Source organism: Aedes albopictus, chromosome 1, assembly GCF_035046485.1.
Source record: "Aedes albopictus strain Foshan chromosome 1, AalbF5, whole genome shotgun sequence".
Taxonomy (NCBI): Eukaryota; Metazoa; Arthropoda; class Insecta; order Diptera; family Culicidae; genus Aedes; species Aedes albopictus.
Genome location: NC_085136.1, coordinates 14,818,012 through 14,831,612, shown reverse-complemented (window position 1 = coordinate 14,831,612; position 13,601 = coordinate 14,818,012). Strand labels below are relative to the sequence as shown.

Sequence of the window (13,601 nt, the reverse complement as noted above, 5' to 3'; positions counted from 1 at the left end):
AATGAGCATTGTATTTTCAACCATACTGTGTTGTAAAATGTGAGCCCTGGGAAAAATAACAATGTTTTGTTGTTGAGCCGACCCGAGCAGAAGAAAATATCAACAGCATAATAAAATATGTTATTTTGGCTTAATAACTGAATAATGGAATCAGTAATTTTTTATATTATTAGCATAACATGTTATGTTATAAACTTGTCTGTCATGAGCGGCAAAATAACAAATATCATAACAAAAAAATTTTCCTGGAAGACTTATTTAATAACATGTTTTGTTAGGTCAATCACAACTTAATAACAGGTAATTTGTGAACTTGTTTTTGTTGTGTTATTGTTCATCACATGTTTGTACATTCTCTATAGTAGAATAATAACTAAACTTGTTCTTCAACAAAATATATTATTGAAATGATATATTGTGGATATATCTCAAATATTTGAAAATAAAAAAATAAGATTGCCCAACAAAACATGTTTTTAAATTGATATATTTTGATAAATTAACAATAACAAATTATGATATAAAAACAGGCTATGTGATTCTGTTGTTAAAAGTTTGCTATTATCCTCTGCTCGGGGACTTACAATGCATTGTAATTTCAAGCATACTCCAGTTACCTTAACAGATTTTGTTGTCGGTTGAGAATCATAGGTTCGGTTAGTAATTTTACTATGGAATCGGTAGTTTCCACAACAAAAGACGTGGCTTGGTGGTCTAGTGGCTACCGCTTCTGATTTATATGCAAAAGGTCCTGGGTTCAATCCCTGGCCCGTCCCTTTCCTCCTACTTTGTATCTTTCTATAAACTTTCTCTCTGCTCTCTACATATACAACTCATGTATATAAACATGTTCATAGCCGTCGCTAGAACAGAAACGGGTTGAAAAAGCCGTTTCCCTTCCTTCCAAACTTTCACAGCACAGTGTCACAATCCTATTAGAAAACGCCTACAAGTTATGCAATCAAGCGAACTGTGCCGCACATCTTCAAAATAATAAAAACACACAATTCTATCACCTTCCCCTGGTATCCACAAACCAATGTGTGAACCTTCTGCCAACCCATTCCCACCAACACTCCAACATCCGCATGAGTTTGTGCTGGCGCAGAGGTATATTCGGCCAGATGTGGATACAAACGATTGCAATCATCACTTCCTTACCCCTTCCCCACATTGACCTGCAACCTGACGTGGCAGGCGCCATTGTCGCCTAAAAATAGAAGATCACCAACGCTCACACACTGAAGATGCCTGCTAGTCCCCGGCAGTTATCTCATTGGTCCTTGTGTGAGTGTAGCTGGTCTGGCGATACTGGAGTAGCATCCACGGGCGGTCAATCAAGCTCAAGCTCAAGCTCAAGGAATCGGTAGTTTCCACAACAAAATTTATTTCAGTGTATGTGAAATGTTTCGGAAAACAATTCTGGTGATTTTTTTCGGCCATTGTAAATTCGTGTTTTTTTCTTCAATTTCCCGAGGCTATTCCAGCAGTATCTCCTTCAAGAACTAATTGAAGAAGATTCCAACCGAGTCGCCTATAATGTTTCTAAATGAATTGTCGCAGAAATTTTCAATGAAAGGTCCAAGGGTATACCTAAAAAACCCTGGAAGTTATGTAGAAGCTTTCATTCGTTTGAACAACACTGCCAAGAATGGTGTCCTCCTCAGCAGGCTCGTGCACAGAAATGGTGCCAAGAGAGGTGGCAAAAGGCAGAGGGGCGCCTTGTGTATGAAGCATCGGTAATGAGGGGGGTTGCACATCCCCCCCCCCCCCCCCCCCCCCTTTTGAACGGGCTTGCTCCTCAGTGATCCATATCATGAGTAGTGCACATCCTAAACTAAACTGCAAAATCATTGCAACACTACAGGCCCGTGTACAGAAAAGGCGGCAAGGGAGGGGTTTTTCATAATTTTGGCAAAGCGCGGAGGGGCGCCTAGAGTATAGAACATCGACAATGGTAGGGGTTTAACCCCCGAAACCCCTCCTTTGTGCACGGGCTTGGACTCAAGTGAAACAAATGGGAACTAAATTGTTTTTTTTTTCGATTAAAGCTTTACCTCTGAACAATTTTGCCAAAGACAGTATCCTACTAAGCGGTCCAGAACACGAGATATATGATGTTTAGACTAAACAGGGAGCTCCTCAGAATACCAGCGCCACGTAGTGTTTCTTATTGGAAAACTATAAGTCTTCTAACTTTGTCAAAGACCTTATCCATCTAAATGGCCCAGAACACGAAAGGATTTACATTGAATTGAGGATCTGAATCTGTCAAAAATTCATGAAGACACTTTGAAGAATACTTCACGCAGTTCTCAGGAGAATTACATTATATTATATTATATTATATTATATTATATTATATTATATTATATTATATTATATTATATTATATTATATTATATTATATTATATTATATTATATTATATTATATTATATTATATTATATTATATTATATTATATTAATTATATTATATCATAGTTTCTGTAGGAAACTTTGATAAGAATGTTGCACCGTGTTCGCAGATGAACTTTTGATACTCGTATGAAGCGTTTGATTTGGCAAATTTTGTTCCAGAACTTTAGAAAGATACCCGGGCAGAAAACAATTACAAAACAATTGCAAGTTTTACCATTCAAAAAGAATTACTGAATGATAAAATTTATCATTGGTTTGTTTGAAATAAGTGACAAAAGGGCAAAAATAATAACTGACATTGTTCGACAAAATAACTAAAGAATATCAAATTTTGACAATACAATGGCAAACCAAGAACAAAAAAATTAGGATTGAGAATTGCAAAGTATGCCATTATTGAGTTATTGAAAATAGAACAATATCAAAATTAGTTATTCCCTTGTCATCCAAAAGAAGGGTATATTAAGTTGTTTATTGACAAAATGAAAACTTATAAGTTTTTTTGGATGGAAAGTAATTGCAAACAAATATCAAAATTTACCATTAGAATAACCAAAATTCAAATTTTGTCATTATGTTGTTCTTAATAAATGCCAAAACTGGAGTTCATCAAACTCGCAAAAGGTCAACAATATCTCACCAATTGCAAAATTTGTTATGATAGCAAAATAAGACATTCAGTAGTTATTCTTCCAAATTTTAAAATGACAAGCGAATGGCATATTTTGATATGATAGCATATAATGCTATTCATATGTTGTTTTAAGCTTTTCATGAAGAACTCATGAATGACAAAATAAGTTATGACAATAAAATTTGTTAATCTTTTGTTTTTGGTTTGCCATTCACCTCTACCCAGGTAGTTTTGAAAAATTCTAGTAAGAATTGTAGGCGGTTTTTTTAATAGTTTCATTTTGAAATTCTTTAGAAAGATATGATTAAGGCGAAACTGGAAGCATTTCCTCCTTTTTTTTTGGTTTTTGATTTTTTAATAAATAACGAAGCCATATTTTCAAAATCGGTTTTCGTACACATGTAGAGTATGAATCAAAGTATCTTCTAATTTTTTTTCGTGGTGGAAAATGTTTTCCATTTTTTCACCATTTTTTTGTGAGATTTTATTCAAAAATGGTTTCCGCGAAAACGAAAAACATTTTCGACCACAAAAAAAAATTCAGAAGATACCTTGATCCATACTAGAGATGGTCGGGTTTCAGATTTAACAGATCCGAACCCGACCCGTACCCCAACAATTTTCAATTTCAAAACCCGGACCCGACCGGAACCCGAGAATTTTTTGTTCCGTCAAACCCGGACCGGACCCGAACCCGAAACATTTTCGTCGATCAAACCCGAACACGATAAAATATTTGTCAATAAACTCGACCAGAACCCGAGCTAAAAATAATTGTTAAATATATCGGTTATAACAAATCAAGCATATTTCTAAATCTACACTGGTTCCAAACCCGACTTCAACGCGACGTTTTTCAAACCCGACACGACCCGTACCCGAAAATTTTGAAATTGTTCAAACCCGGACCCGACCCGAGTTTTTAAACAAATCCAAGCCCGAACCCGACCCGTACCCGTCGGGTTCGTCTCTAATCCATACTCTACATGTGTACGAAAACCGAATTTGAAAATATTGCTTCGTTATTTAATAAAAAATCAAACACCAAAAAGTGAGGAAATGCTTCCAGTTGGAAAGTCTTCCTTTCTGTATTTGTGATATGGCGAAAATGCAAACTCCTAACAAAATCCATAAATTCCTTGAGCAAATTGTTGATAAATATGTTGAATAGTTTTAAAAACATTTTCAGTAAAAAAAATGGGCTTAGATGTGTCTGGGATTTCCGTCAAGGATTTTTTTTTAGAAATTTCACAGCCAATTCTATTAAAAATGAAAACGTAATGTCCAGGTATCGTTCACTACACACTGCTTTTTTTTAATAATATCCAGATTCTATACCTGCTCCCAAAAATTGATTATATTTGAATTAAAATTAAGGACAAGGTATTTGAACTTCGTGGAGCTCGAAAGTGCATTTTGTCATGGGAAGCGGAACTTTTTATTACTTGGGATGTTTTCATTCTGCCGACAGTAGCACTTCTCCAAGTGTCTCAGAGTATTAGTTGAGTACTCTTTAGCAGCTTTATTATAGCTAATACTTTGCCCAATCAGATACAAAAGTTATCCGAAGTAACGAAACATGAAAAAATAGCGATACGTCAACTTTAAATGCAATGTTTGGCAAAGCTGTTACAGTTACCTTAAAATGCCAGGACCAACTAACCCGTGAAACAACTTGTAAAAATATTATGGACGATTGAATCAATGTTCAGTTTGAACTTGAAAGGGCTTATGCATTATTAACTTTTAAAAAAATGAGCTCATACTTTGGGAGGAGATAAAGAATCTGGTAATAAATCGATTAAGCGGAAGGGGAGGGATGGTGGACTGATAAAACGAATTTTGGATCCACCCTAATATTTTGTAAAACTCTCTCAACAAATTGCAAATATTGCACGAAATACAGGCATACGACGAAAATACAAGCATATTTAAATCTTTTTATAACTGATTTGTTCAACTATAACAGCATAATATAACCCAAATATTGCCCCCACTAACCCATAATCCCACTAGGCGAACGCCCGTACAAATGCCACCTGCCGGAGTGCGGCCGAGCGTTCATCCAGCTGTCGAACCTGCAGCAGCACCTGCGCAACCACGACGCCCAAGTCGAGCGGGCCAAGAGCCGCCCCTTCCACTGCAATCTCTGCGGCAAGGGTTTCGCCACCGAGTCTAGTCTCCGGACGCACACTTCCAAGGTTGGTCTCTAGTTATGTGAACCTTACAAATGTCGAACGAAGAGGATTCAACTTCCAATTCAATTTTTTAGGAACTTCAACTGCACCTGGGAGTGTTGCAGCAACATGCCGCCCTGATCAGCAACTCCAACAGCGTGACGTGCAATGTATGCAGTAAGATATTCCTCGGCGTGGATGCCCTCAACGAACACATCAAATACTCGCACAAAGAAGTGGCTGGTAGGTATCACACCCATTCGTACTCGTAGGCCATCTAGGACTCAATTTCTGTTCTGAACTATGGGCGAACTGGTAACTAATGGATTCGTTCCCTTCCCGGACCTTCTACAACCAATCAACCAACCAACCAACCTTCAACTTCTACTACTTCAACCGCTCTACTACCACCTACTACTATCCATAAATTCCAACCAACCAAAAACCGAATCGCACCACCAACACGACCCCAACTCAGACTACAGCACTAAATGTCTAGAGGAACTGAAACAAAGAATTTCTTACACTACAGTGAAGCGAAGGGTAGCGAACCACCCGTGCCCGATGTGCGGCAAGCACTACGTGAACGAGGGCTGCCTGCGGAAGCACCTGCTGACGCATCCGAGGACGCCGGGCGCCCCGGGGCCGCCCTTCCGGTCCAACCTGCAGATGTGGCCCTGCTCGGTGTGTCAGGCCGTTTTTACGCACGAGACAGGTAGGTTTGAGGCGAGCATTTTAAAATTGTATTATCACATGAAACAGCCTTAACACTAAGGTAGCCCACATACATAAGAAAAACTAAAAAACGAAAAATACCAAGTCTTACCTCCTAAATTAGTTGTTTTGGACTCCCAATAGCTACGTTCAAAATTTGAGCAAAATCGGACAAGCCTAAGAGGGCCCTCAACAAGCTTGAAATTTGTATGGGGAAACGTGGCCAAATGTATTCAGAAATCTTAGGTTTTTGATTTGAAATGCTTACAGTGCCACCTAGCGGTAAAAATAAAAAACTTGAATTTTTTGCATACATTTTGCCAAGTTTTCTCATACAAATTTCGTGCCTGTCGAGTGCCCTTTTAGGCTTGATCGTTTTTCTCAAATTTTGAACGTAGCTTCTGGGAGTCCAAAACAACTGAATCCGGATGTTAGACTCGGTATTTTTCGAAATTGTTTTTTTTTTACATAAGTGTGGGCCACCCTACTTAACACACTGGGAAAAACTCGATCGACCCCGAATTGTCTCTAGGAGAAGGAATGGAAGTTCTTCTAGGAAATTATACGAAACATCATCCAGAAGTTTTCCCAGCATCTCTTGCAATAGATCATTCAGGAATTCTTTCAAGAGCTTCCGGGAGTATCAAAAAGAGATGCTCCGAGAACTCCTCCAGGAATAATCTTGGAAATCTTTTCAGAGTTTAATTGAATACCAATCCGGAAGTTGCATCTGGGCTTCGTGGTCATGCGGTAAGCGACGTCAGCCGTCCAGGCGTTTCGTAAGTCATGGAGTGTGAGTTCGATTCCCGCTTCAGTCGGTGAAAACTTGTCGCCAAACGGAAATTTCTCAACTGAACCACTGGGTGTTTCGTGTAATGTCCGTTGTCTTATGTTTACAATCGTTCAGTCTGTCCAATCTCTGGTTGAAGACGGTTTAGCATCCTTTTCAATTTCCCAGCAATTCCTTCGGGAACCCTCCGATATGTTTGTCTAAAAATTCTTCCATAAGTGACTACGGGAAGTCCTCGAGGTGTTGCAAAATTGCACAAAGCGTCCTTCAGAAAAAAAAATTAAAGCATTTCTTCAACAAACACCTCCGCAAACTCTCATGAAGTACACCCAAAAAATCCTATAAGATATTCTCCGGGTATTTTTCCAGGAGTTCATGCAAAAGTTTCTCTAGAAAAATCGGAAATTCCACTAAAAATTTTAGACTACTGGAACATTCTTCTGAGGTTTCCCAGAAATTCCACAAGGGATTGCTAAGAATTTCTCCACTGATTCTCTTTAAAATTCCTGCAAAAATTACTCCAGAATCTATGCTTTGGAATTTTTCAGAAATTTTTGAAGAAATTCTTTTATGTATACCTTCAGAGGCTTTTCCAATTCTTTGGAAAGTACTTTAAAGAATTTCTTCAAAAAGTTTTTTTTTTTTAAATTTCGTCATTGGTTCAATAAAGAACTTCCTAATTTATTTGTGTTTCTTTGTCTACAATTTTAGCAAAGATTCCTTCAGACATTTTTAAAGGAATACTTTAAGAAGCTTCTCTACCGATTTCTCCCTAAATCTCACCTTCCAAAAATTTGTAAGCAGTTTTCCTTGCAATTTCTCCCCTCATAAGTTTTTCATATTTTTTATATAAATTAAGGGGATATATTTAAAAATTGTTTCAGGTTTTCTCTCGGGAATTCATCTTAGAATCATTCAAGGATTTCTTTAAAAAAAAAATCAGAGATTTTTATTTCAAGTTTTCTTCCAGTACACACTTAATTTTAGTTGCCGAATCTCGGTTTACGTATGCCGAGAATTGCACAACCGAGTAGTCAGCTAAATGTTTAAATGAGATCTCAACTTGAAAATTCCGATAATCAGTATCGCACGCCTTGTTGCCAAGCAACCTACCATTTTGTTAGCTGAGTCTCGGTTAAAATTCAGAAATATATTTTTGTGCAATTTTGCAAAAGAACTTCTGAGGAAAAAAAACTGAATAAAAATCTAACACAATTTCTGCAGGAATCTCTGAAACAATCCCATTATTTGTTCCTGACGAAGTCCCTAAAACTCCGAAGAGATGTGTTTGAAGGAATGTCTGAAAAAATAAAGAGAAATTTCTTTGGAACTTCATGAAACTTCCTGAAGAAACTAATCGGTGGGATTCCTTGGAAAGATTAATCGGTGAAGAATCAAGGAGAAATCCTTCAATAAAATTCAAACACCTAGAAGAAATACCTACACAAATTTATGAAGGAACCCTGACGAGAATTCTGGAGGAATTCCTGGAAAAAATTACGAAGTATTTACTGAACACACTCCTAGAATAAAATCACAAGTTATCCCTGGTAGAGTTTCAAAAAGAACTCTAGAAAATCAATCTAAAAGATTTCTTCTTGAGATTATCTTTGAAGAAATCCCCGTTAAAATTATTTCAAAATCCCTGGAACAATTTCTAAAAAAATTCTTAATAGTTTTCAAGATTGAATTCTTGGAATAATATCTGAAGGCATCCATTCAGTAATTTTGGAAGGAATTCAAATATAATCCTTAGAAAAATTAATGAAAGAATATACAGAAAAAAATCGAAAGTAATTCCAGGAAGAATTTCTGAAATAAACTTTGGAAGAATTTCTGAAGGAGTCCTTGGAATATTTTCTTAAGGAATCCTTTGAGAAATTTGGAGTAATTCTGAACTTTCGTTTTTTATGGTATCTTTATTTGAATTCGGTTTTAATTATTCACACCTGCACACCTGCATCATACCAGCAATTCCTTGGGAGCATTTCTGAAGGAATCCGTAATTGATTTTCTGTAAAAAATATCGTAAGGATTTTTGAAAGAATCTAAAGAGGAATATCTAAGGAAACCCACGGAAGTTTTTCTAAAGGGATTAAAAAAATTCTGGTATTTCGTCTAGATGAAATTCTGGACGAAAAATTCTAGAGCAATCCATTGAAAATGTTCACGAAGTACTTTCAATGAAAGACTATCTGAAAGAAATTACAAGATTTTCATAAGCAATCCATGGAACAATTTCGTAAGAAATCCAAGATTTTTTTTATGTAAAAGTTCTTAAATTAATTCATGAAGTTATGTTTAGAAAACTTTGAAAGCAATTCCTGAAGCTGTACATTTTTATATAGAATCCTTTAAAGAATTCCTGAAGGAATTCTCAGCGAATTATTTGTAGGCATTCCTGGCAGAATTTATTAAAAATTCCTTGGAAGGAATTGCTCATGATAAATTGGAAGATTATACCAAAAAACCTTTTTTTTAATGGTATCTTCAAAAACACTGATGTTTGTTACCATTGCAGATGTATGAGATCTGCATATCTTTTTTTTCAACCTGATCCTTCGATTTTTTTAAAATTATTTTCTGTAGAAAGCTGATTTCCGGCCTCAAAATTTGCCAAGTAGAGTGGTCGAATGATTCTTATTATTTCTTAACGATTTTTGAGAATTTTGATTTAAAATATAAAATAAAATAAATTGAACCTTGTTAAATGTTATTCGAGACAGAATTCACATATCCGAGAAATAGTGGATCCTTTTGAAAAAAAAAAATCAATTATTTCACGTAAAAAGTAAAAAAATCTCGAGTAAAATTTCACAAGGCCCCATATATTTTCTTGTTTTTTTTTACATGAGTATAGTTGGATGTAGGAAACTTATGCGTAAAATTTATTTTTTTATATAAAAAATCTTCAGAATTGTTTACATTTGCTTGTAAAAATTATAAATTTGAGAAAATATGGCATTTGACTATCCTGGGCTACTTGGCAAATTTTGAGACAAGAAGTCAGCAAAAGTTAGATGAGGAAAATGGTTATGTGTTGATACAAAAGTCAATGATTCATGAATTCCAGCGCGGGAACAAAATCTCATTCAAAATGAAAATTGAGTATAAAATGCTCTTACAGGGGATAGACAAAATGGTTCCGACAGGAAAAATTTTAATTTTTCAAAAAATGGTCAACTAGCTGTAACTTTTCAAAAAGTGTATCAAAAAATCACAAATTTTTACTGTAATAAAGTAGTTTTACTTTTTTATCTTTGTTGAAATCTTTTTAAAATTCTATTGGAGAAGTGTTTCTATCAGGTTCTCCTTAGAAGGATCCACTACCTAAATGATAGATTATAAGGCTGCAGAGCATAAAACCCTTCAGGAGTCATATTCTTGTATTTTGTACAACAACTCGGAAAAATCTCGCTTGCTGTGTACAACATCAGCGATCAACGTGGTGATGGTGACCGAGTGGTTGAGAAAATTCAAGGATTTTAGAGGGTTTTAAGGTTGCTTTTAGAGGAGCTATAGAAGGGTTCGTTGATGGTTCCGGGAGTTTCAGAGGGGTTCCCAGTGATGTCAAGGGTTTCTGATACTTCCACGACATCTTCAGAGGTGTATCAGACAGGTTAATACGTTTCAGGACGTTTTGGGGTTTCAAGGCTTTTCAGTGGATTTCAGGGGGAGTGTGAGAAAAGTCCCCCGTAGACTTCTCTTAAACTGTACTGAATTCACCTGATACCTCAGAGATTTTTACACACGAAGATCATATTTTTTTCCTAAACCGTGCGCTGGATTAAGCACCAGATCTGATGTCCACACAAACCCACTTCAACCATTTGGGGCTGGATTGTTTCGTCACTGTTGCCGCAACCTCGCTGGCGTCGAACACGTTTGTTATGCTCGTTTTCAACGCCTCCAAAGGATTGAATCTCGCCTTAAGGTTGAAGGATTCGTCATTGATATCATCGTCATCATTGAAATTTCAAAAGCAGTTTTCTCTTTCTAGGCATACATGTTTACAATGAAAATGAATTCATTGTATTCCATTCTCCATCTGAAATACAATGAATCCATTTTCAAAACGAACGTTTGTGTGTGTAACGAGAAAACTGCTTTCGAAATTTCAATGATGACGGTGATATCAATGACGACTTCTTCATCCTTAAATCCCCTAACTACTCTGAATGTAACAAAATTTCATTCAGAAACTGTTACCTTAATGATTGTACCTGATTTGAATTTACCTAAATGGTGGTTTCAGTGTAACCATAAAGTGGAAGGATAAAAATTGAAGGATCCTATGTGCTAAAACGTCATCTTATGGCTATCGGAGCTTTTGATCCTCTATGTACGAAATACCTAGTTCCACAGTGTAGACACTTCACTTTTCATAAAAACGAATATCTTATCATTCTTTTCCCACCCCACAGGCCTCATCACCCACATCGAGCACATGAAGATGGACCCGAAGCACCAGTTTGCCGCGCAGTACATGTTCAGCAAGGCGGTGGCCGAGCAGCGCGAGAAGGAATCCAATGCCCTCGGCGGAATGGGTGGAAGCGGCGGGTCCGGTCCATCGAACGCCATGATCTCGGTCAAGGAGTTGACCCATCAGAACAGCATTTCGCCGCTGAACTACTCGGAGAACTCGTCCACCATGGGATCGGAAAAGAATGGGGAAGGGGGTGGTGGTGGAGGTGTCGGCGTGGGGCCATTTGATAACCATCGATTGGCCGCGGCGGCCGTCGCCGCTTCCGGAGGTCACGGCAATCCGTTCGGGGTCGTTCCGGGGGATAACAACAACAGCCAGTTCTCGAGGATGATGATGCTGCAGGAGCCGAAGTTCGATCCGGATCTGATGTTACCAACGGATGGAACGTCCTCGGCGGTGCAGGCCGCAGTCGTCAATTTGGCCACCGCCATGCGGATAGGGCAATCCTTCAAGAACAATTCGATCCACGGAGACCATCTGGGCCAGTCAAATCTGGGCCCGCTGAAGAAGAAGAGCAATTTTATCAATTTTAACGAAATGAAGTACCCACTGTCCAATCGGCAGAACTACCCCCCAACGGCGGATTCGCCGCTGGGAGGTGCTGGATTAGGTGGGGGTCAGAACGCGTGCGGTCCTTCGTCGGAGACGGCGATCCGGATTCAGCAGGCGGAAGCCATTCTGAGATCTCAAGCCGAGGCAGCTCTGAGGTTAGCCGTTTCCCAGGCGCAGGCCGTAGTTTCTTCGAATGCGGGAGGGGGTGGTCATGGGATAGGGGGTGGAGGGGGAGGCGGACACTTGGGACCCCTAGGGAACCCCCTGATGGGCAGGTGCAATGAAGAGAGTAGATCCAATGAAAATTGTCCCCCGTTCGGTGATCCGAACGGGGAACACCTGAGGGCAGTCATGAGAGAACATCACGCCCACCAGCAACATCTTCAGCAACAACAGCAACAACAACAGCAGCAGCAGCAGAATAACGACGAGTGCCATCAATTCTCGCAGAGTCCGGTGCCGAGGAACGGCCTAGACCTTACCGACGAGTTCCTAAAAAGTGAAAACGTACTGAAAGGGTGAGAGTAAATAGATGTAAATTTTGATGCCATATTATATTTAATTTAAATCAATGCAAAAACAAACAAAAAAGCAGAAAGAAATCATCAGATGAGACGGAGGTTCTGAGAAAATAGCGAATGAAATGGGAATGTTGAAAGAAATATTGGATGGGAAATAATGCAATTTGGGGCGGGGAAACACAGCTAACAAAGATGAATCAAACCACAACACATTGATTGACATGATTACTGATAATCTGGGACTTGAATGTGTGAATCAATAACTAAATGATAAAATAAAACAAAGAACAACTGATGCATTATGCCATATTAAGAAAGAGGTTTTCGTTACACTTAGTTTTTCAAATATCACAACCCTCTTACAGAATGAACACTACATAAGGCTGGAATATCTCGTATTAATAATCATTATTGAGTAAAAGAATCATACTTTGAGATTAATGTTTGCCATTTTTGACAACTAACATCATGACACATAGTATGAGTAAGACGGGCCGACAAATGTTTTGCCCAGCTTTAAATTTCACTTTTCGGATTGCTCCCGACTAGAAACTTATAAATCTGAAATTTTGACCCTCCATCTTCTGGTATATTCCAGCCTCAGGGGTTGTGCAGCTTCCATCAAAATTTCACGAAGAGCCGTTGGGCCAATCTCGAGAGATGGTGTTTTTACGAAATGCTGTTTTTTATAATTTCTAATATTGAACGCCAAGAATTTTACTACTTAATTGCACAGTTGCTGATTTAACCATACCATTTAGTGTCATGGCGCCTTTGAAGAAGTTTGTCACTACAATAACGCGCTTCTATTGAACTGTTGGTAAAAATTATCTATCTTCCTAAAAGTGAGATCGAAAATTTATGTTTTGAACTTTTCATGATACAAGATTCATCCTTCACGTAAGTTGCAGAAAATGTTGTTCTGAGTAACTTCATCGAAGACGCCAAGTTTGTAACTCCGTTACTTTGCAAGACACGTTACGTTTTTCTATCGAAAACCCCTTGAAAAACGGTTTTTATTTCAATAACGGATTCTATCAGCAAATCTTCCAAGCAATTTCACTAGAGCTTATCACAGAATTTTCTCAAAGAATTATTTTAGAAACCGTGCATGGATTGCTTAAGAAATTCCTTCGGGAATTTCTTCAGATATGCATTCAAGGATTTGTTTTGAAATATTTATAAGATTTCTTCCGTAAAATCTCGAAAAAAAAAATCATAATAAACCCATCCATGGATTTTTTCAGAATTTCCTCCAGAAAGACTATCAGGAAGTTTTCCAAGGCTTTCTACAGGAATCATTCTG

The 13,601-nt window shown here is 37.8% G+C and overlaps 1 protein-coding gene across 2 annotated transcripts in view; it reads left to right on the top strand.

Moving 5' to 3' along the window:
- Positions 1-12,612, top strand: part of LOC109431130 (zinc finger protein 358) — a 49,390-nt gene extending 36,778 nt beyond the window's left edge. The window contains exons 3-6 of one of the 2 annotated variants that reach the window (XM_029854899.2): positions 5,072-5,256; positions 5,328-5,475; positions 5,711-5,947; positions 11,161-12,612. In XM_029854899.2, coding sequence (XP_029710759.2) covers positions 5,072-5,256; positions 5,328-5,475; positions 5,711-5,947; positions 11,161-12,296 — 1,706 coding nt within the window. In that variant the 3' untranslated portion in view covers positions 12,297-12,612. The remainder of the gene's footprint in view (positions 1-5,071; positions 5,257-5,327; positions 5,476-5,710; positions 5,948-11,160) is intronic. The other variant, XM_029854903.2, reaches the window with a different exon arrangement.
- The last annotated feature ends 989 nt before the right edge of the window (positions 12,613-13,601 follow it).